The 22,776-nt window shown below is 41.6% G+C and overlaps 1 protein-coding gene across 1 annotated transcript in view; it reads right to left on the bottom strand.

Moving 5' to 3' along the window:
* Positions 1-20,117: 20,117 nt before the first annotated feature.
* The window catches only part of TRPA1 (transient receptor potential cation channel subfamily A member 1), a 72,639-nt gene continuing 69,980 nt past the window's right edge, over positions 20,118-22,776 (bottom strand). Inside the window, exons 26-27 of the mRNA XM_080378503.1 lie at positions 22,424-22,521; positions 20,118-20,491 (exon numbers count right to left, since the gene is read on the bottom strand). Coding sequence (XP_080234629.1) covers positions 20,260-20,491; positions 22,424-22,521 — 330 coding nt within the window. The 3' untranslated portion in view covers positions 20,118-20,259. The remainder of the gene's footprint in view (positions 20,492-22,423; positions 22,522-22,776) is intronic.

Below are 22,776 nucleotides of genomic sequence, written 5' to 3'. Positions count from 1 at the left end.
ACCTTCCAAAGACTGACTCAGCCAAAGAAATGTGGAAGGAGATGACATTTGGTTAACTCTAAGCTATATCTTGGTTTAAACACCACGATTTTTAATCTTGCTACACATGAAAGCATGTTAGCTCAGCATGTTCTCCAGAGTATGGCAGGTCTAAATATTAATGGAAGTATTAATTCAAATGTTAAGGCACAACAGTAAAATTATTAGAAATAACACCTCAGCTGCTGTGTCTCCAAGCATGGAAGTTATTCTAGAGTAACAAAACCAAAAACGACAACTCCATAATGCAGTCACACAGTGCTGGTTTGAATGGACATGTCCAAAGCTCTTGCATTTTCAGCTGTCATGTGGATAGTTCTGCTAATATTGCAGATGAAACAGACTTTTTCAGTAGTGACACATATTTTCAGAGCTGGGTACGCAGCAGCTACTACTTTGTTAATGTGCCAGTAGCAGACACTGTAGGTAGACAGTTAAAAAATATCTCAGTCTTGTGGAACGAGTCCATGTATGGGCAGGCAGAAAGGAGCCGTTAGTGTCATGCACTGACAGCCACCGCAGAGACAACCTGGAGATTTTATTTAGCTGCTGACTGCAGAGACTTTTCTGCAGTACTTAAGGGTTCTGCATATCTAGCAAAGACAACATTTTTCCAAGCTAAAGTTATGCCTGATGCTTTCATTTAAGACATGTCCAAAAGGAAGTATCCCAACACCCAGCATCATCAAAAAAGTCCTTAAAGCAGCTGTTGCAATGCAACAACTTCAAAATCGGCTTGGCTATTTTCTCATGTCCTGATAAACCTCGTTGAGAGGGAGGATGAGCTTGACAGTATTTCTTCCTCCTCTCTGCCCCTCGGCTTTCTTGCATAGACACAGGACACTGGGGTTTGGGGGTTTCTCAGCAAGCACTACCAGCACCTGAAGCCCTAGAAGTGTAGTTGCATCCCACCAGAATCAAGTGTGCTCACAGCCCACGTCCGTGGTGTCCTCTGAAGGTGACTTACAACTGTCTTCTGAAGTGCCATGATGGAGGTATCCCCTGCCTGGACAGACGTGGATTTCAGAGCTGCTTTCCACCTCTTGATCCTTTCTGGATGGTGCAAAACGGGATGGAGTATGGGAGGGAAATGCTAAATGTGCACTGGGTGATGCCTTGTTTCTTTCTCTGATGTTCCTTCTGGAATTATAATTCCTCGGTTTATAGCCTGACAGCTCAACCCTCTCAAATGAAAATTCACTTGCAAAGTCAGCACCTGGAATTAAATACTCATCGTGAAAACAGAAGCCTGGGTCTCAGATGGGACTGGGTCTCAGTCCTCTATGGGGAGGTGACCAGCTTTGTCTAGCTTGTCTGTCAGGAAGGAAACTTGTCTCCAGTCAAGCTAAGTTGTGCTCACAATTCAACTGTAACAATATGGCTTCAGGTTTTGTGTCATCTCTTTTAGACTAGCTCTTCCAGAGTTTTCAGAAGCCTGCATCTTTGCAGTTCCCAGTTAGCACAGGTATGTTCAGGCAACACAGACATGCACATAACAGAAACTTTCCTTATGGTTTCTTGCTAACATTATTTGTTGGTTTGTTAGTTTGTTTTTCAATTAAGGGTTCAATTAGTCCTACCGAGCACTTGAAAGATTGGGTTCCCATTTAAAGGGGAATAAAGCCTGGCCTCTTGATTTGTACTGTCTTCCATAGTCAACTGAATATGAAATAAAAAATGCCACCACAATCAAGTGCAGAGTATGATCGCAGCATTAATATGAGCAAGCAGGGCACCCAGTCCCATTTTGAGGTAAAACAATGTGTAATTTCCATTTGAGATTTCCACTGCTAGTTCCAGCTGAAGTCAAACAACCACTGTTTCAGAGATTTTTCACAGCATGTGTCATGATACGTGGACTCTCCCTGGAAAAACCTGTGCCAGTCCTACCATGCCTCTGGCTTGCAGTGGTGAATGAACCAGATAAAGGGGAATCAGGACGTAGTACATGGTCTCTCTCCCACCTGGTCCTGAGATAACTCCTCCAAAATATAAAATTATGAATTGACCACTGAAATAGACAATGCAGCAAATATCAATGCATAAAATGTATTTCCTTTAACAGCTCCACCAATGCTAATCACACTTGACATTTATTAATGAGCTGTATATAATACAGTAAGGCTTTGTTGATTTGGTATGTAACAGGGGGATTTCAGTTTTTCTATCTTAGTGGCATAGTTCACGGATCACTTGGCTTTCCATTACTGTTTGCACAGCACTCCTGGTGCAGCAATGAGTGCTTACACGGTAAGTTGATATTTGGGTAACATTTGTAGTATGAGCTAGCTTTTTTGCTAAAAGCAAAAATTTCAGATGGAAACCAGGGTAGGATTCAGCAGCATGTGACCAGTTAGCCTGCCACAGCTCAGGGGCTGCCACCGGATGGTCCCTGTCCTGTATTATACATCCACCATGTGGAGGATTTGCTGCATGGTGGTGGTAATCGCCTCTGCAATTAGGCAATGCTATTTCAATGTGTGTGATGTTATGTAAATTGTCTGTGCTTGTTGCAGATATCAGTTGTAGAAAAACTGAAACTTGTTGCAGCTACAGTGTAGCATTGATATTAATCTCAGGTATTTGAAATGATTTTTAAAGGCAGTCACTCCGTACTTCATATCTTACATATAGCAATGATTTAATGTCAAGGAAGTGTAATTTATTCTAATCAAATTTTTTTTGGAAATGAAACTTAGATTCTAATGGGACTTCATAGACTACACACATTTCAGGACTTGAACCATAGATTTTTGAGCTGGAACTGAACAATGAAAAATCCTACAGTGCTATTAGCTCATTTTCTCTTTAATTATTGCCAAAATAAAACTGCTTATTGAAATGCATTCCCAAGGGCTATGTCTAATATATTTTTAAGTGACTCATATTATGGGACTCCTGGCATTATCCATCAGAGAATATTCCCAAATCTAATCAACCGATTAATACATTTTTCCTGCTATTTGAACAAAATTTGCTGCCCTTAAATATTTTCTTTGAAATCCCACTTCAGTTCAAGATTTATATACATTATAGTAACAAAACAAAAAATATTCCTTATAATAATTTTTATATACATAGGTTATTGTAGTAGTTGTGTCCTCCATTCAAAAAAATGTGATCCAAATTTCAGACATACCCTGACGAACAGTGGCACCCTTGCGGCATGGAGAATGGCAAGGAGATTGGCATCCTGTCAAAGCCAGGATGCTTGAGGGTGAAATGAAGAACAAGTGAGAGGTCCACTAGCCCAGTGAAATACATCTGATCGCCTGTGCAAAATCTCTTCATCTTCAAACTCCTTCTAGATTCCCCTCCCCTGCAAGGTCAGGAACTCAGAGGAGCAATTTATAAACTCACAGCTCATATTCTGGTTGCAGTTCCAGAACTGACACAAAATTAAATCAGTCTTGAGTGCAGTAGGATACAAAAATTACCTTCCCGGTCTACCAAATCCTTCAAGACTTCTAATAAATCTCCTGGCAGCAGCATTCCAGTGCCGGTTGCCTATCTTCCTTGCCTTACAAAAAGACCTTGAAATGGAAACAGAATGGTTTTCTTTGAAGTCATATTTCATAGCACAGACATGCACAGAAGCAGCTGACTTAAGTGGTTTCCCCCTCTTGTTCAAAGTATTTTCTGAAAAGTTTTAAATGGGACTTTTTACTTAATCCTCAGAACTCCTAATTGCTGGGGCCACACCACATGTGCAAGCAGGAGCTGTTGTCAACAAGGGCTCCTTTTAAAAAAAGGATAAAGGCAAAACTCTTTAAAAATATGCTGTCTAGCAGAAACATTGTTAGGCTTCATCTAATTGCATTCCTCCCCTGAAAATTATAGCACTCCTCCCTAAATAATATTAAACTTAGGCAAATACATTCACTTCAGCTTAGAATTGGCACTGAGTGCAGATGAAATACATCCTTGTGCAATTATTAAATTGAGCAAGGCATAATTATCTCTAGTAAGATTCTCCAGGCTTCAGTAGAGATATACTGAAGCTGAAGCCTTCTCTGTTAGAGCAGCCCTTGCACTTACACCTCATGGGGCAGCAGGAACAAGTCTCAAGGCTGGCTCGGGTCACTCCAGAGCCTGTTTCGCTGGCACAGGCTGCCTGTGCTATTGCTGAGCTGCACTCTCCTGGGAAAGAAAAGGCTCGGTGTGTTAACTTATTCCTCTTTCTCGAGAGCTCCTGGAGCTGGGGCAGGGACGCAACCCTCATGGTTGTCAAATTGAGGGGCCCAGGAGATGGGACCGTTGCCCAGGGATGATGCTAGCCGGGCGAGGAGCAGCTCCCAGTGGGATCAGAGGTGATCTCCTCTGCTTCCCCCAGCAGAAAGCAGGCAGCTGCCCTTGCCTGGGTGGCCATGGGGACAACGAAGGTTCTCAGAGCCACTGTGAAGGTCATCTGACCATTTCATAAAGGGCTGATGTTGTCTCTTTGGCATCAGACTCTCTGTCGCTTGAATCAGCTTAAATACTACACAGTGGACAGGGGCACCAGCCCTGGCAGCTCCCAGACTTAGGTCCTGATGCTGATCCTGGCTTTATCCTGGGGCCTACCTCTGTCTGAGGGACAGAGCCCTCTGAACCTGTCTGTGTGCAAGCGGGCTCCAAGGGGAACGCCCACGTGAGTGACCCATGAAGACTTCATTTTGGTTTAGGCTGCTTAAAGTGTTATTGGAAAATTTTGTAAGGCAGCTCAAGTGAGTGAAAATTATTTGCTTAGGATGAATGTAACCACCAGTGCATTACTTCACATAATCTAAACAGAGTTTCAGGCACACTTCATCTATCATTCCCTGAAAGAGAGAGGCTGAGTTAATGCTCTCTGACAAATATTATGTTTCTCAGGCAGCCCTGGTGCTGTCTTCCACATTTCCTGACCCACTTTGATTAGATATATAAACAGCAGGAGTAAAACACAGGTTGGGTTTTGCTGTTGGAAATGCAAGATAAGGTTACCATAAAGGCTCATCAACACCCCAGCACTCTGTGCGAGACACCAAGCGCTCGGGAGATCGGAGATTCCTTCTCAGTGCTGTAAGATGAGTCACTTGGTTAATAACTATGATTTATAACAGCATTTTAATAGCTCCCTGGGATTTCTAGTGAAGGCAGGAGAGGGCAGGGTGTCACACCTCGGGACAGTTGCCTGCAGGGCTGGGGGGAGGAGAAAGCAGGGCCTACGTCCAGTGGTGAGTGAGCCTGGGAGCGTGGCTGGAGCAGTCAGAAGCCCTGGGGGGTGGCCAGGAAGGCATGTAAGGCACAGCCACCGATGGGCTCCTGAGAGTGGGTTTGCCAACGCTGGCACTGTCCTCTGAATCTAACATTAATGTCAAGGACAGGGCTTGGAGCTGGTAATGAAGGAGGAGAGCTCTATCCCCTCCATCTTGCCTTTTCTACAAAAAAAAGTGTGTGACTAGTGAGCTTCTTGGCTCTACAGCCTCTGTAGTGGGTGATCGAGTGGGTTAAATTTGCCTTAAAAGCACCCAAAGCCTCAAATGTATTTATTAATTAGCTTTAAGTGGGACCATAGCCACATCTCTGGGCATGTGTACAAAAAAGTAATCAGAAAGAAACTGGAACACTTCTTTCCAAACATGGAAACCTCCCACATCCATCAAACTGCGATTTCCCTAAAGTCAGTCCTCACTGCTCCCTTTCCCAGAAAGGAGCATTACAGAGCAACTTGGAAGTCAGCAAGCAGTGTACAAGGCACACATCTTCACTGCATTACTAATCCAAAGGGCTCAGAGGTTAACTGAGAGCTGGCAGAAACAACAAAACAGAGTTTTCTCTATCTGGTTTCCCTGATACAAACTTGCTAAAACATTGGCTGGAGGAGAAAAAGCTGAAGATGGCACTCCAGAGGCTTCTGCTCTATCTTCAGATCTCCAGTCATTTGTTTGAGCAGGAGAGTACAAACTGAGCAACTTCACCTTCCCCAGGCTGCCCAGAGAGGCAAGCACAGCTCTGCCTCCTGGAGCTGTGGTGACATTTGGGTCTGAGACATGGTCACCCATGCGGATGGACAACTTAGGGGCACCCAGATAAACCTGCAGCTAGAGCTGGGTGGGCACGATACACCTCCCTATGACATAGTGCAGGTTTTAAAAATATATTTCACAGGGCAGATCAAGACAATAAATTAAAAATCTCAATCCAAAATAAAACCCATTAAGCTGATGATTAAAAACTGTATAACTAAACCAGTGTTATATTTAATTTTGATACCTAATCTAAATCATTGATATATTTTCAGTATTTGTCTTGTATTCTTTTTTTACAAAACCCTCACATTTCAAAATTAAAATAAATCAAACTTAATGGTTAGCCCCTTCTGATTTCAAACAAACAAATAAAACCCAAGATGTTTTCACAATTTATCAATATTTTTGAAATGCTGATTATCTTGTGAGTGATTTATATCTTGATGATTCAGTGTTTTCTGATGAAAAACCTCTTTCTGTAAAAAAATATTTTAAATAATCTAAGGAGCATGGGCTGATGTTTCCTAGCTTGTACCAAGCAATTAGAAGCAATGGCCTCCTGAAGATTCCATGAAGCAGTGTCTACAAAGCTGTCTGCCTCTTGGGTGCTAAAGAAATGGAAAACTGTATTTTTTTAAGCATTATTTCTTTTAAGAAAAAAAAACAGAAGAATGATGATTGCTATCTAAAACCTTCATTCAGGCTGCTAAATTGTTACCTGTTATAATTAAGCACACGATATATCTCCTGATCAATTGAAACCTAGATTTTTATTTTTTGTACTAGGAAGTAAGAGTCTATTTCTACTGTCTTCTCTAGCAGATATCCAATTTACGTTTCTACTGAATGCTGAGATGGGGAAAAGAGCATCCCCAGGTCAGTGGTATTGTCTTACATGTGTTGTAGTAGAAGGGTCTTTTATCCTATTTGGTGAAATCCGTATATAAAGAGAGAAAACTTCTTTTTTTGAATGGGAAAAGGAGAAACATAGTAATCCAAAAGACTGTCGCTGCTAGGAAATAAAAAATAGCCATGGTTGTGAGCCACAGCAACAGAGGAATGTTCCAGTTGGTTTTATCTGCCCCTGGCAATTTCCACACCAAAGCGGTGTGGGTGGGGAAGCTGGGGATGGGCAGTTCAGGCTTTGCCCAGTCAGGCACCACCTCAGCAGCCAAATTAGCATAAATTTATGAAAGAGAGGGAAATTTATTAAGGGTCAGTTTCCACAGCTAGCAAAGGCCCTCTGGCATGTTACAGGCTGATGCTACAGGGCTGGGAGAAGAGCTGGCAGTGTCACTAACTCGGCATCCACGGTCAACTGGCTGCTTACCCTGCCCTGCTGTGCCCACAGGAGGGTAAACTGGCTTCCCTGGAGCCTCCTTTAACCTTCTGCAGATGAACATAGATGCCTGAGGGTCCCTGCAAGCACAGGGAGGCTCTGTGCTGGGTATCACTGCTCCGAGGCTGCAGAGGCAGCAGCCTGGAGCTTTAGGGAGGGTCAGAATATCAGAAAAAGGAATTTAGGGGAATCTTAGTCTGCATTGATAACTGAATTGATTCAGGAGTTAAGAACAGGCTACTGTTTTCTGTCCTTCCATCCTTCTGGATTGGGACTTGCTTTCCTTTAGCGCGCCCATCCTATTGACTGTGCCTGAATCGTCTTCAGGTTGCTGCCTACGCTGAGCCACACCTGGAAGCTGACTTCAAGCTCTCTGAAGTAAAAATGGAGCTTTCCTTTGCTGTCAATGATCTGTGGGACTTGCTGCCATGGTCATTACAATGCTGTCACTTCTATGCAGTTATTAATTAGCCTAACTGCAAAATGTGAGGGGGGATGAAGAATCACTGGCATGTTTGAGGGCAGCTATGCTGTTGCTCCGCTCCCATACGTGTGAGCTGTGCTGCAAGTGCTGCCCAGTGCCAACACGCAGCATTACAGAAAGGGCATTCGCAAGGCTCTGCAACTCTGAAAGCCTCTCAGGAAACATCATATGGCTCCGATTTGGGAAAGACCACACACGTTACTTGTGCCACCTGCTACATGTTTCTTGCCAGTCACTTCTTTGTTTTGCTTTGCTGGTTCTGGTGTAGAAGGTGATCTTGAAAAAATCTTATTTTGATAACAATACCGCAGTAATACATTTTCTTCTCCTTATAATCATCCCGAGGGTTTATTGCAGGAAGAGCACAGGCCACTGAACCAGTGAAAGCCAAACTGTTGGTAAAAGTTCAGTTTCTGCAGCAGGTTAGAAGTTTCCCAGCAGATCAGGCAGCCACTTGGGCCAACACCACTTCTGGAGGTTATTTTTGTTCTGAAATATATAACTCATGCTGCAGCACCTGTTGTTTGGTTTTCCTGGCTGCTGCTCTGCCAAGTACACCCCACAAATGGAGCCGGGAAAGTCAGGGGGGTGTCCTCTGCAGCACTGGTTGTGCTTCACAGCCCTGTGTCTTCTGTTCATGCTGGACAACCCGCTTGCTGCTGCTGCACACCAGAGAGTGCTCAGGGTGGTCAGCAATGCCCACGTACCACTGCAGGTGTCCTGGGAATATCTTGTGCCATGTCACCACTGACAAAAAATGAGAAAATCTCCCAGCCTCCCCCAGAAGGAGCCCAACCCACTTAAATTATGAATAGCAGGGTGTTAACATAAAATGGATGCCACTAATGACAACACTAATGCTGCCACAACTTAGGTTGCTTTGTATCTTTCTTCCCTGGGATAACGATCTTGCTGATAGAAACCAAGAAACAAGTGCTGTGCTAGCATGGAGGTCCTGGCAGTAAGCAGAAATTTGCTGTATTTTGAACAGCAAGGGACCGTATACTCTACTCTTGCTTTGAAAGAGGTACAGGTTTACTGATCCTTTATCTAAGAATGTGTTTGGTGGGGGATTGTGTAGCACAGGGCAAAACATCACTGGCAGTTCTCCTCTGGACGTGTTCAGACATCCCACACATGCTCTGAAATCTGGCATAGTTTACTGGCAGGTTTGTACGAACTTCTCAAGCATTTCCAAAATTTTATCAGGCTGGGAATGCCATACCTGAACTAAGGTGCAACCACCCATGTGTGTCCTCAGACAGGGACCAGGATCGTCACCCGCAGTCAGTATGCTCTTCAAGCATGTTCTAATCTCCTAGGCAATGCGAAGGGTAGATGTGACAGGAAAATAGGGAAAACTCATTGCAAAACCCACCCCTAATAACTGAAAAATGGAGTATCTGAAGTAAACTGCCCTACAGCTATCTCATTCCATTTGATTAGAACAGTAGAGCAGCAGTATATCCTGCTCTGTGGGGATGCAGGTGAACAGCTGGACCTGGAGAGCATGGGACAGGGCTCGGAGCAGGTTGCCTGGGCTGGGTAAGGGCTTGGGTCCCATCACAGCAGTGTGGCATTCAGTGCAAATGAACAAGAATTACCTTCTGCAGGTGAGATTCCTGAAGGAATGATCACCTCAGAGGAACTGAGATCTCATGGAAACCAATAGCGGATTTATCACTGGGGCCACAATAAGCAGAAGTATCCATTCCTTCTTTTTATCTGCTGCTGTCTAATGCCACGCTGTTTAAATGCGTACATTGAGGCAGACCAGGAGTTTGAATGATGTAGATCAGGGGTCCTCGAACTTTTTAACCAGGGGGCCGGCGCGTAGATGCAGTGGCAGGCAGTCATCTGTGGCTGCTTGGTTTCCCCCCCAGCAGGGGGTGGGGGTGGGGGGGGAGGAGGCAGGGGGGGTCTGTAAATACCGGGGGCCAGACTGAGGACCCTGGGAGACTGTATCCAGCCCGCAGGCTGTAGTTTGAGGACCCCTGATGTAAAGGAATGAAGCTGGGCTAATTAGCATTGATAATATGCAGCTGTGGGCTGGCTTCAGGGGCTGCGGGTTGGTCGATGTAGATAAGGGGCAGGTGTGGCTGGTTCTGTTAAGAGGTTGAGAGCCAATGAAGAGGGAGCAGCCCAGGAAGAAGTAGAGAGAAGAGGGAACATGTGCCCTAGGTAAGGAAAGAGAAGGCGGCAGAGGGACTGGCAAGGGGAGTATGTTGGTATGAGATGGTAAAATAGACCTTGTTGCAGCCTAATAGTTTGATTGTGCTGCAACAGAATGACACAAAAGGGTTGCAGGTGCTGAATCTAAGAATGACCAGCGCTGCTTTAATTTTGCTTTAGTCTCACTGAAGCATTTCACCTCTCATAACCTTATTTAGATAAACTATAAAATAAACCAAAGCTTAAGTCATGTTTATTTTTATTTTCTTGAACCTCTCTTTTTTTCTTTCTAGGTAGAGGTTTTAACTATTTTGAAGGCCTAAGAGGAAAGAAATCCATAGGCCTAGAAATATTTTATTACTTGATTTCATAATTGGAGAGTAAGCTCTTTAGTAATCATTGCATCTTTTTTTAAAGGCTATTTTGTAAAATAGGACTTTAGGCATTAAAAAGCAGACTTATACGTCAGAAAAGATGTATGCTGGAGCTAGGATTCTGTTGTTTAACTCTAGAGTCCTTAATACATGTTTTATGATTTCCTCGGGAATAATTTGTGCATTGTCGTGTTTATTCAGATAAGTGGATGATGCTTTTATGACTCTGCTGGAAAACAGGCAAAGCTCCCCAGTGACTCGCAGTCCTTGCTGTAGACTATTGGCTCCACCCTTAATTCCTCCAGCATCCCTTGGATTTTCTTTCACCAGTCAAATTTAAGCAGCTCTACAGCATGGATAACTTTGCTGCCCCAGACTCTGAGAACACAAATGCTCTCTAAGCTAACTTCTCTATAGCACCTTTCAAGTTGTCTCCCCTCCTCTTAAGTTCGGCCATAATTGCTTACAGCCCCCAGGCTGGGTCAGATATGCTTTATATTTGCACCTCCTCCTCCTCAGCTTGCACTCATTGCTCCACACTGATCTTCTTAGCCTCTTAGTTCATGTCTATGGGTTATACAGGTAAGAAAATAGTTACTTTAACAGTGCATATTTACTTGCTCATGCTTTCCCGAGAAACCCAGCTTGTGTACCTCAGGGGAAGCAGCTTTTGCAGTTTTGCAGTTTTTGTGTTTTGGGCAGGAAGGGATAATCAGGGGTGGCAGTCTATGTACCACCATATGCCTGACTTCTCCCTGTGGTGACATCCATCATACAGCTGATCTCAGGCAAAGAAGACATCATAGATCATCTCAGCTGTTGTGAAGGCAGATGGGAAAGCAATGATTTGGTTTGGTATAAGGTAGGAATAGGCACTGGGAACCACCAGGTCATAGGAGGCTTCCCAGCTTGAGCCCACAGTTGATGCTGTGGCTTGGAGGCAGCAGAGGTATATTCTGGCAGTCACCTTCACTTCTAAGGATCCTTTTATAGTGCTTAGCAATGTATATTTCTGCCTTATCTTCCTGTAACAAGTTTTTATGAGAAACACTTTCTTTTGCTTCTCCAGCTGTTTTTCCTTGGTTGTAGCAGCCTGACTTTTGGATTGTCCTCAGTCCTTCCATAAGACCCTGCCTGCCTGCTGGACAGAAGGCTGAAAGTTCAGGCTTCTGGTTGTGGTCATCTGTTTCATCTGATGTAACTGTAACATGTATTTTCACACCCCCGCCCCCCATACTTATTTGCTTATGTTACGGAATAACAGAGACCTTTTCAAAGCAAAGTATCACTTATTTGAGTCAGATGAAGGAATGAAGAGAATTGTGAAATCTTTTGGTCAGTTTTATATATATCAATAAAGAAACATGAAATAACTGAGGGTTTTTTTACATGCTGTAACTAGCAAGGGAAAAAATTATAATGAAATGAAATTAGTCCAGCTCTATTAATCATGGAAGTTTGGGTTGAAGTTAAAGGCTGAAGTAATGCAGAACTCCCTAGATTTTCCTTTGTGTGTGAAACTCGTTCACAAAGCAGTACACGTTTTAGAAGACTACCAGCTAGCTTAAGGGAGAACAGCCAGTGCACACACTTACACCAGGTATGGCTTTGAAACGCTAACCCTAGGTCTCCTCAAAGCCAAATGAGATAAGCACGCTCAAGGCATCCTACAAATGTACTAGAGTCATCTGAGATTTGAGCTGTCAGTTTTTCTTTTGCTGCTTATTGACCAGTACCCAGCTACATCCTTACATGAGGAAGCATCTTTCCCAGGTGGGCCGTTCGAGTGCCAGAGCCCAGCCTGTCCTGCACAGCTCCGGGCAGACGTGCCCCTCCGCCCACTGACTGCCTCTGCCTGGGGATGGTGGGCGTACCACAGCCGTGCACTGATTGCCACTCTCACAAATGGGAAATAACCTGCCATCTACTTTTTATATACAATATCCATAACGATATATTGTATATATGATACATATACTAAATAAAATATGTATGTAATATTTATATATGTGGGGTAAAAATAAAGACTGTTTCATTATAAGCATGTGGAGTATTATTACTGTCAGATGGTCAGATAAAAATGTATGCATACAATAGCCTACATTTTTGTTTATCCTGAAGAAGTTGCCTTTGTTTCCTCCAGACAGTGAGCTAGTTTGCTTTCATCTGCATGAAGCAGAGAGGCAACTTCTTAAAAGCTGAGTGCTTGTGCAGTGTCAGAGCAAGGATCCAGCCCTTAGGCAACTCTGTCAATGTGCTGCCTCTGCTGAATAGAGCAGTATCGCTCTGAGGACAAATTTGCTTTTAGCTATCCATTTTGTCCAAGAGCATTTTAGAAACACTGATGTTCTGTGGGCAAGGACTGACAAAGCCATCTCCTGGCCAGACATCAGACAAAAGCACCAGCATAGTCCTTAACTTGACAATAAACAAAATGAGGGCTCACAGTGCATAAAACACTTTTGCAGACTGTCAAGGCCACAGGCAAACCTCAGTACATTTCTATTTCTACACTAGAAGTTAAATTTCCTATCAACAATTAGCAACTCTATTACAAGTCCCTGTGCTGGAGAGCGATGGATGCAGGTTATTACTGCTCTGCTTTTGGTAGAGGCTGACCACGATGATAACGAGCCCAGCTTTGGGCCAATAGCAGGATGAAGGAACATCATTCTCACATTTGATCTTTTTCTCCTCTAAGTGATACACGTCCCATGTGCCTTAATAAATGTGAAAAATAAGCCTAAGCTGAGCTATAAGCATGCTGTTTTTTGACTAGAATAAATAATTCTTTGGTTCCTCTTCATCACCCTCCCAAGAAGATCTGTCTTGAACATGCAAACACAGCATTTATCTTGAAGTTATTTATTTTTACAGAAGGATTTTTGCACGTAGATTCTACCTGTAACACCCTGGATGCTGTACTTCAGCACTGACGTAGACCAGAGGAGATGCTGACATTTCCCAGAAGCAAAGCTGTTTCCCTCCTGCTCCTGTTACTACAGTGGCACGGTCATAGTAAGGATCTGAAATACATATATTCCTGTCACACCATGGATACGTGGAAACAGGATCCCATTGGAGAAAACGGGGGTTCTAGATGGTAAGTACTGCTTCCCAGCTTTTATCTCAAATACAATTTTTATATATATATATATATATATATATATATATATATGTTTAAAACTGTTACCTACAGACACCTTGCTCTCAGGACAACAAAATAAAGGTGGTGGTGCCTTCACTGAGTGCTCTAATCAAGCTGAACACATTAATCCAACTCTGTCTTTTCCCTCTATCTTTGAATTCCTTCATTTCTGATGACTTTGTTATTGGTAATCCTTGCTTGCTTCATTTTTTTTCAGATTGGGTACTTGAAGGACTTACCCAGCTGTGCTTAGAATTTTTGTTCTTGTAGCTTTGCAGAAGCCTGGTGTGCACTGAAGACAGCTGGAAGTGGCAGCAGATGCAGTGGGGGAAGAGGCTTAACACATGCTGCGGGGCTCAGAGCAATGAGTGCTTCTGAAGGAGCCCTACTGTTGTGTTCAAGCTGGGTTTGGAGGCTGATGGGTGCTAATGCAAACTGGTGTCTCTGAGTCTCAAATGCCCCATCCACTTTTTACGCAAACTATTTCAGCCTAGGGAAGTGCAGCTGCCCTTGCCTCGAGAATCCCTTCCCCTTGTTAGCTATCATACCTCAGTTCTCCTTGCATGCAAGACATGGGCACCACCTTCAAACTGAATGAGGCAGACCAAATCCTTTGAAATATACACGCTCTTTTCCTCACAACACAGTAATGGTGTCAGTGGTAACTTTTAACCATGATTACCTTCAGCCATTTAATGCAACTATAGTTATAGCACAGACTAAAAAAATATGCCAATAAATGTTAAAAGTCGAATTAATGGGAAGTGAGCCAGCTGAAGTGATGAGAAATGATTCTGAAGCCCATTATGGCTACCTGTCACTGCATCACTTCCATGGTGCCTTGCTGAGTCATTCCCATGGACACTGCCAGCTCCAGGGGTTATCGTCACGACTAAGTTGAGAAGCATGCTTCCTGGTTTTAAAAGTTTATATGATCTTAACTCTCCCTGTCCAAGATCTCACATGGCTGAATGCATCTGAATTTGACATTCCTGTGAGCCCCACTGTTGTACACAGGCTGGGGCAGCTCTGTCTTGGGGCTTTCGGTTCTTTTTAGTGTGATCACACTAACCTGGTTACTCCCAGTTTCTGTCCTTTCATTTTTCTCCAAGTTACTGGCGTGCTTAAATTTTCTCAGTCCCGTTTCCTGTTGCTGATTGATTTTAGACCACAGTCACATCTCTGGATAAATAAATATTAACAACACCATTACTCATTTCTGAAATTAATAGCTTTAAAGTTTGCTCTGCTTTCTAAGCTGTGATTCCCAATCATGAAACAACAGAAAATGCGTTGCTTCTCATCACTTGCATTAGTTCCCACTTAGATTTCTAAACCAAGTGTTACCATTGCTGAGACTTCTCCCTGCCTGACCTACTTCTTCAAGTGTCTGAAGCATCTTCTCATGATTCCTGTGACACTGCCCTGTTGCATTTCTATAAGGATGCCAACATCATTACCTAACAGCTTTAGATATGCTTGAGTGGCGGGTGCACAGACTAACTCATGGACAAGCTCACATGGAGCTCTCTTGCACTTCATGTGCCAGTACTGATTCACACCTTGGCACCACCCAGTATCTTTTTACTGCTCAGAAAACACTGCTTTTAAGCAGTACTTTTGCTTTCGGTATCAGAGGTTTTCTCAAATCCTGTGCCATCCTTGACAGCTCCTCAAATAATTTCAAAAGGAAAGCTCCCAAAACTCTTCTGCTGTCCAAAAGTCTAGGACAAGGTTTGCTACACTCCTATACTTCATCCGTTCATTATTGATAACATGGGCCTAATTCCTGCCCACAGTGAGACCCCTTCTATGGGACAGTCAGCGCAAAGATACTTTACAGCTGGTGTGTACTGTGTTGCTGCCTAAATGATTACTTACACTGACTGGGTGGGGTGAAAGAGAGTAACCTAAGGGAAAATCTGGGTCTGGTTTCTTCTTTTGGGTCCTCCAATATGAATTAAAGGTGTTTTCTCACCTCCTTTTCTTCTCCTCACTACACACTCTGCTTATGGGCATTTCACCTTGCAAAAACAAAAACCTAAGCAGTTAGGAAGTCCACCACTTCATTCATACAGATTTCTCTTCTTTCTCAATACATGCAGCCCCTCCAAGGATTATAAATCCTTCCTGTTGGTTTTGGCAGGGAATTTCTCCTCTACCCATCCTCTATAATCCAACTTTCCATGGAGCAGGTACTGTCTGGACCTCTGAAGGGACTTTTTGGTGTGAAACGTTTTTCAAAGCCACATCTTCAGTACATTACATAAGAAAATGTATTATAGATAAGAAAATGGTATTATACATCAAAGTAAGGAGAATGCAAGGTGGGGGTTTCGGAGACAAAATGTGAGTAAAAAAAATCATGGAGGCTTACTTACAGGGTGGCTTTGGCTTTGTTCCAGCAGCATAAGATCATATAAAGAACAGAAACGGGCACACTAGACAGCTTGAAGCAAATTATTTTCTACCTGCTGGGTTTTCTATCCCTAAAATAGTCTAACTCAAGTCCACTTCAAATTTGGACACTCCAGGTTTTCTCCTAAGTCTGCATTTTATTGCTCAAGCTGATTTAATTCACTTAGGCAAAGTATTGTGCTAGTCAGTCATTCTCAACAAGAGTCTGATGCATTCACTACAAAGCCAGGGACCTGGAAGTTTTGTTTCAGCAAAGGATTGCCAACTTGTTTCAGACTGCCAAATCATACAGTAATGGCATTTCTCATCCCAAATTGTGACCTTCCTGTGTGTCACACAGGTGAGGCACAAATCAACCCCTGCAGCAAGAACTCTTGGGGATGCCTTGGTTCTGGTGGAAGGAGATGGTGCTGTTGCCTGACCCATGCTGCTGTTTGCTTTGAGGAGAAAACATGGCCAGAGCTGCTGAGCAGCAGGAAATGAGCTGGAATATTTATACTTGCTATCAGAAATATTTGATATACAGCCTTGAGAGAGAGATGGTGAACCACGTATGCCTGCAGAACTGTCCATACCCTGAATGAAGACCAGGTGGTATTTCCATACAGATTAAAGGGAAGTGGGTGATGAGGGCTGGATACATATATACGCTCCTTACAGTTTGAAGATGCTATATTCACCACCCAAGAATCACTTTCAGTTGCATTTATCCATGTTAACTCCTATGTGTGAATTTTAAAATTCACAGGATGACACTTTCAGTTAATGTGCATGGCTGTATCTAACAGGACTGCTTGTAGAGATTGCTGAAATGGCCCTGTATCTTCGCTTCAGTCTACATAATTCTTTTCAAACATAACTGCAATTTGTGTTCCAATTGGTACTATATATATTAGCTTTATTAAGCGCTATACTTCTTGTACTTAGATGCTATTAGATATCTCTATCACATGGCAATTAAATACCCTTAGTCTATTGATTTCCATAGGAAGTTAAATAACTAATTCAATGTTGTAATATTAACTAGTTATAAAATACCTTCTCTGTCTTTCCACATACAAATTGTTGACCAAAATCAGGTTTTCTTTGTATATTAATTAACATACAGGTGGTTTGTTTTCTATCCACTGTTATTTCTCTATCTGCTGAGAACTGCTCCTTCGTGAAGCTGAAAAGCCAAGTTCTAACTTTGCATCTTTACCTTAAACTGCAGCAAACACCTTTTTTAAATTTCTGTGTTTTCTTCTAGGAATCAACCAATTTTAGTTCTGTGTAGCACCGTGAGAGTCCTGCTCTTCAGGCACCCAAGGATGGCTGAATTAACAGGTGCTCTTCATATCCCAACCACCATAAACTTTTCTCCTACCCTTGTATAGTCCTACTGCCATCACAATGGAAATGGCCACTTCTCTGCCAATCTGTCCCTGTGGCCACGGTAGCCTGAGAATGCGTGCCAAATCCAGGAGCAACTACCTAAAACAATGTATTGATAGAAACTGGTATCTATTCAACCACCTATTTGAGTGCAAACTACCCAGCAAACAATGCATATTTGGCATTTTTTTTTTGTTAAATCCTTAAATGTGTTTACCTTTATAAATGGTATTATGACACACCGTGGAGTTTGTTAGAAGCATTTGCATTGCCAAATTCAATTCTGTATGTGCTGATGTGCACTGGCTTCTTAATCATGTGCCAATACTGGATTTAGACCCACATTGGATGTTCAAACCGTCCAGTCGCAATAATTTGTGGAAGAGCAGTTTTTAAGAATTCTAATAGGCTGTGAACTTTCTACGGCTAAGTCACAGAAAATAAAATAAAACCAAACCATGCAGGCAAACTATGCAATGGCATTAGGGTTTGCTTTGGATGTGTATGTGGGAAAGGTGGATGTAGTCATCCATATCTTCTACCATAATGACAGCTGCTAAGTGGATGAAAGAAGCAAAGCCGGGGGGGGGGGGAAGGAAAATATTTCTCAAACTGTAAGTTAAATGCTCAGAAAAGCTGAAAGGCTGCTGTGTGTGAATGTCTCAGAGTTCAGTTTAAAGAGGCTTGAAAGGCTCAAACTTTAAAACAAAATGTTGACTACTTTGCTTCTGCCGTAACTGTACAACTGGTCCTCTTAGCTTAAAACTGAAGCCCAATATAGGCCCAAATTACGTATTCAAAAATGCTATCACTCACTGCCATCTAGTGTTAATGGTACAGATTGTCAGGAATTTAAAATTTTCTGCCTTTAAGAATTAAAAAGAAAACCTATGTTTTTTTGTGTTTGGCCTCATCCTGAGAAGCTGGACGTTCCTGTGTCCACTGACAGAGGGAGCTGCAGATGCACAGTGGCTCAGAAAACCCAGAGAGTTTATTCACAGGAATAGACCTGAGTTTAGAGGCCACACTGCAATTTCAACGACTACAACTACCTTCAATTTTACTTTCCTGATTCTGACTCTGCTTACTGGTTCCCTCCCTGTTTCACTGTGTCACACCAGGCTTGGCCCTGCAGCAGAACCCACGGCTGCTCCTGCTGCAGCCTGCGGGGCAGGTACAGCATGCTTCGCAGCACAGGCTCCTCACCCCCTCCTCGCCAAGAGAAATCTGGGTGCACTGTTATGCTGCACTCTACGCAATGCATTTCTTTCCATCTGGGTACTGAGAGTGATGGTCCACACCAAATCCCACAGCACAGCTGGGACGTGATCCAAAGGCAGACTGGAGCACCCAGAACCACATTTATGGACACAGTCACACAGCAGTGCATATAGCCATGCCCCCAGTTTGCTGTTTGAATGGAGTGGCCAAGTGCTTATTTTCTGTCTCAAACTATGACTTAACTAAACGATTACAGTCACACTTAAATAAAAAATGCCTATGCATATTCTGGGAGGCAAACCTGGAACAGAGCTTGTGTTTTAACAGCAAACATCTTCAGTTACAACTAGTGTGGATTTATGCCACGGGATTCAAAGGAATCAGTGAATCTCGCTAGCAAAGAGAAACAAACTCCAAATCCACCATTTGAAAGGGAGCAACTGTTCACCTTAGTAAGCGTGGTAGAAGAGGCAACACCAGGGATAACCTCCTCCCTTCTGTATTTTACCAGGCAAGGATTTAAAGTCTCAAAGCTGGGATAAAGCAGTGGGTGAGAAAGCATTTTCCCCACTGAACAGTGTGTCTGTCATCCATGGCAATTTTAAGGCACAAGTCACTAATTTACGGTGTCTCTTCCTATGTTTTCTGAAGATTGGAGAAGTTCTGCATAGGGTGAATTACCTTCTGGTGGCTAACTTTTAAATAAACAGGAATCATAATCGTTCTTTACATGAAGAATTAATGAATATAAAGTTCTTAAAGAAAACGTCTGAATTCAAAAGCAGATCAAAAAGTGTTACAATCACATATAGTCATAACTAGTTTATTAGCACTGGTTTTGAAACAAATATACTCAGGTACTTAAACACAGTTTAATTAACGTTTATTTCTACACTTGATATGTTACTGTATATTACATAATGCACTGAATATCCAGTAAATAAACAATAAAACCAAAGTGCAGATTAAAGTAGCAAGGTCAGGTTTAGATTATCAGGAAGGCCAAAATCACATTAGCAGTGTAAGAACAGCAAGCTGCAAATGACTAATATTTAACATGTCGTTCTATCGTTGCTATATGCATGCTAATACAAATGACCCCTCTGAGAATATATATAGTTATCTACAAAAGAAAACAGTCCTTTCCTTACATTACAATTTCATGATCTTCTCATTCCTTACCTTTCAGGCCTGATCCTGCAGTCCTTACTCAGCAAAACTTCCAACTCAATCTGTCAGGTAAGTTTCTTACTTTTTCTTTAAGCTACATAAAGCCCATTGGCTCTCTCAAAACATCTGAATGCTAAACGATTAGAGTTTGGACTTCTAAAAATGCAGAAATTCTAAAAATATTCATAACAGAAAATAATGTAATTAAGTACAGACCTAAGTGCATTAGGGTCAAATCCAGGAACAGGTCTAGGCAGAAGCCTTTGGAACTCTCAGGACAGCAGGGTTGGCATCTGGTGAGTTAGGCACTTTCCTGATTAGCCAGCCACTTTTAGGATCGTAGTTTTGGATGTAGACATCTTCAGTCTCCTTATATAATGTTTTGAGCACCTGCATCCTCTTTTTGGATCTGGCTTTTTTTCATACTTGAATACATGATGTATCACATTAACATTATGCACAGACAATAACAGAAGTGGCTCTAAAGTAAAACAAAATGATAGCATAACATGATATCATAGGCATGTCTAGAATAAGCTATTGTTCTTTTCTGTGCTTGAGTTAGGCACATTTGTTTTAACAGCTTTTAACACTGTATCCCATTTACTATTCTTGTGCTCCAACTGCCTTTTCCTAAACTTGTGCTGAAATAAATCATTGCTGTCTTCATCCTCAGCCTCTGACACTATCTCCATTTTCTGGATAATCAGTTTAATGAGGTCATGTTGCTTTTCCAACAGTGTTGATATATCTTTGAGCCTAAAAAAAAAAAACAAAAAAGAAAAAAACATGCATACAGCAGGCTTTGTCATTTGGTTTCAAAAGACATATTAGTCGTTAAAATCATAGATGCAAAAGACCTGACAGTCCCCAACTTCAGCCTTCTGCTAACAAAGAATATTATCTGGAGTACATTTCATTTTTCAAGGTGCTGTACTTCTCCAGGTTTCAGGAAACAGGATTAAAGAACAAATTCTTGGTTCTTGAGAAAAGTAACTTATTACATACTTAAGGTCAGAGCAACTTTACTCTCAAAATAAAATTCTGAACAGTTCTATCAAAAGGTTTTCCTATTGACTGAAGTAGTCTGGCAAAGAAAAAGGGCCAAATTTGCAATGGCAATTAAGCACCCACAAACACTTTGTGAACTTCACAACTACTTTAACCGCATATGAGAGATACTGATGAGGCACTTACTGATCTCCTTTAAAGTGCTATCCAAAGTGCAATTGATACACATAAAGAGTTAACAGCAGCATGCACACAGAACACAGTATCTGTTATCTTTTAAGAAACAATGAAAGAAACGGGAAATGTGTCTAAAAACTCTCTTGACAAAACTATCAAACAGGCTTTTTGAAAATCTACTTTTAAGAATGTCTAGACTCAGAAAACTACAGCATGAAATACACATTGTGACTGAAAAGGTTCTCTGTAAAGAACAGTTTGGGGTTGCATTAGATGTAGTTGCTCCCCCACCCCCCCTTTTTTTTTTTGTAGAAAAATGTAAATAAGCCTTAAAATAGATGGAAAACACAAGAATTAAGTGTGCAGCAATTAAAAGCAAAAAAAAAAAAAAAAGAAAACATCCCACCCCAAATTAAAAAACGAAAACCATATACACTCATCACAGACTTCCACTAGGCTTCAGTAGGAACTGAATGCTGTTTTGAACTGCGACAATTAAAAATGTTCTGGCAACAAGTAAAACAAAGTTGTCAGCCAGTATTTTCAGAGCAGTAAATGTAACTTCCCATAGTGAAACAGCCATAAGTTATTCTATTCCAAGCAATTTTATTATGACGGTTTTCTTCCCTCTCTGTATGGGGGGAAAAAAATAATAATAATAATAAAAAAAAGAGTATGTTCTATGCTGGTTCCTGATATATGCTGTAGTATGGATTTGAAGAAAGACTTGTTAAATTCCACTGTTTGCCTACATCTGTAGGGTGTATTCTCATCCCCCTTCAACTCTTGCCGAGTCCTTCATGCAAAAAAGTACTTAATCAGAATCTGTGAAGGGAAACAAAAATTTCATAGACTCAAAAAAAAAAAAAAAAAAAAGAGAGAAAGAAAAAAAAATAGAAAGAGCAGAGGACAGTGAGACAGAATGAGAAAGAAGAGATTTTCCTAGCCGTACATTTACAGAAGGCTTTCCTGAAACCATTCTTACAGATCTATTGGTAAGATGAATAAGAAAAATACTTCCAAGGCTTTGGGAAACAGATTATTTGTTCAAGGGAGAACCAGGACACCAAATCATTTTTAGGGAAACAATCTGAAGCAGGTTTACCATTGGACAAGAGGAAAGGCAGTTACAGATTGTGTGTATTTGCAAACCAATTAGAATTACATCAACTGTGAGTTTGAAACAACCCTTGAAAACTTCCAAACACAAATCTCTAATTCTGAAATGAAAACACCTTTTCCCCATTACTTCAGTTTGCTTTAATAAGCAAACAAGCCTGTCCTCTTTGCTATGGGAAATATAAAAATATTTCTCTACCTCACAAGTATTTTGAAGGTAAATACGTTACAGAATATAAAATATTGTTACCATAGTGAGGGAGCTTACTGAAGGACCCTAGATATATTGAATTTTACTTTTTAGGTACAGTATGGAGCTACAGAAGTATATTTGTAATATTGGTTCTACTTATTTTTATAGCAGTAAAATAACACAACAAATACCTGTATTTCTGCTTCAGAACTTCCAGTTCTAATGTTGTATCAGTGCTCTGTGCATCTGTGGTAGAGTCCTCACACCCAAAACAATACTGGAACACGCTCTAAAAAACACATGGAACCAACTGAAATCAGATATTGTAGTCTGACAATAAATTAAAAATACCAAATAAGTGAATGATAACAGTATCCACACAGTGTTAAAGTTGAAAAGGCTTTCTGTTATGAAGTTATTTTTTGTATAATAAATATTTGTTTTGCAAAATTTGTTTAATCAGAAAATTAACTCTACCAAAACCAGCTGAAATGAAAAGTAAACAAACCAAAGAAGAAATGCCAAAAGGGAATAATTCTTTCTG

Source organism: Falco punctatus, assembly GCF_963210335.1.
Source record: "Falco punctatus genome assembly, chromosome: 3".
NCBI lineage: Eukaryota > Metazoa > Chordata > Aves > Falconiformes > Falconidae > Falco > Falco punctatus.
This window is presented reverse-complemented; position numbering and strand designations above follow the sequence as displayed.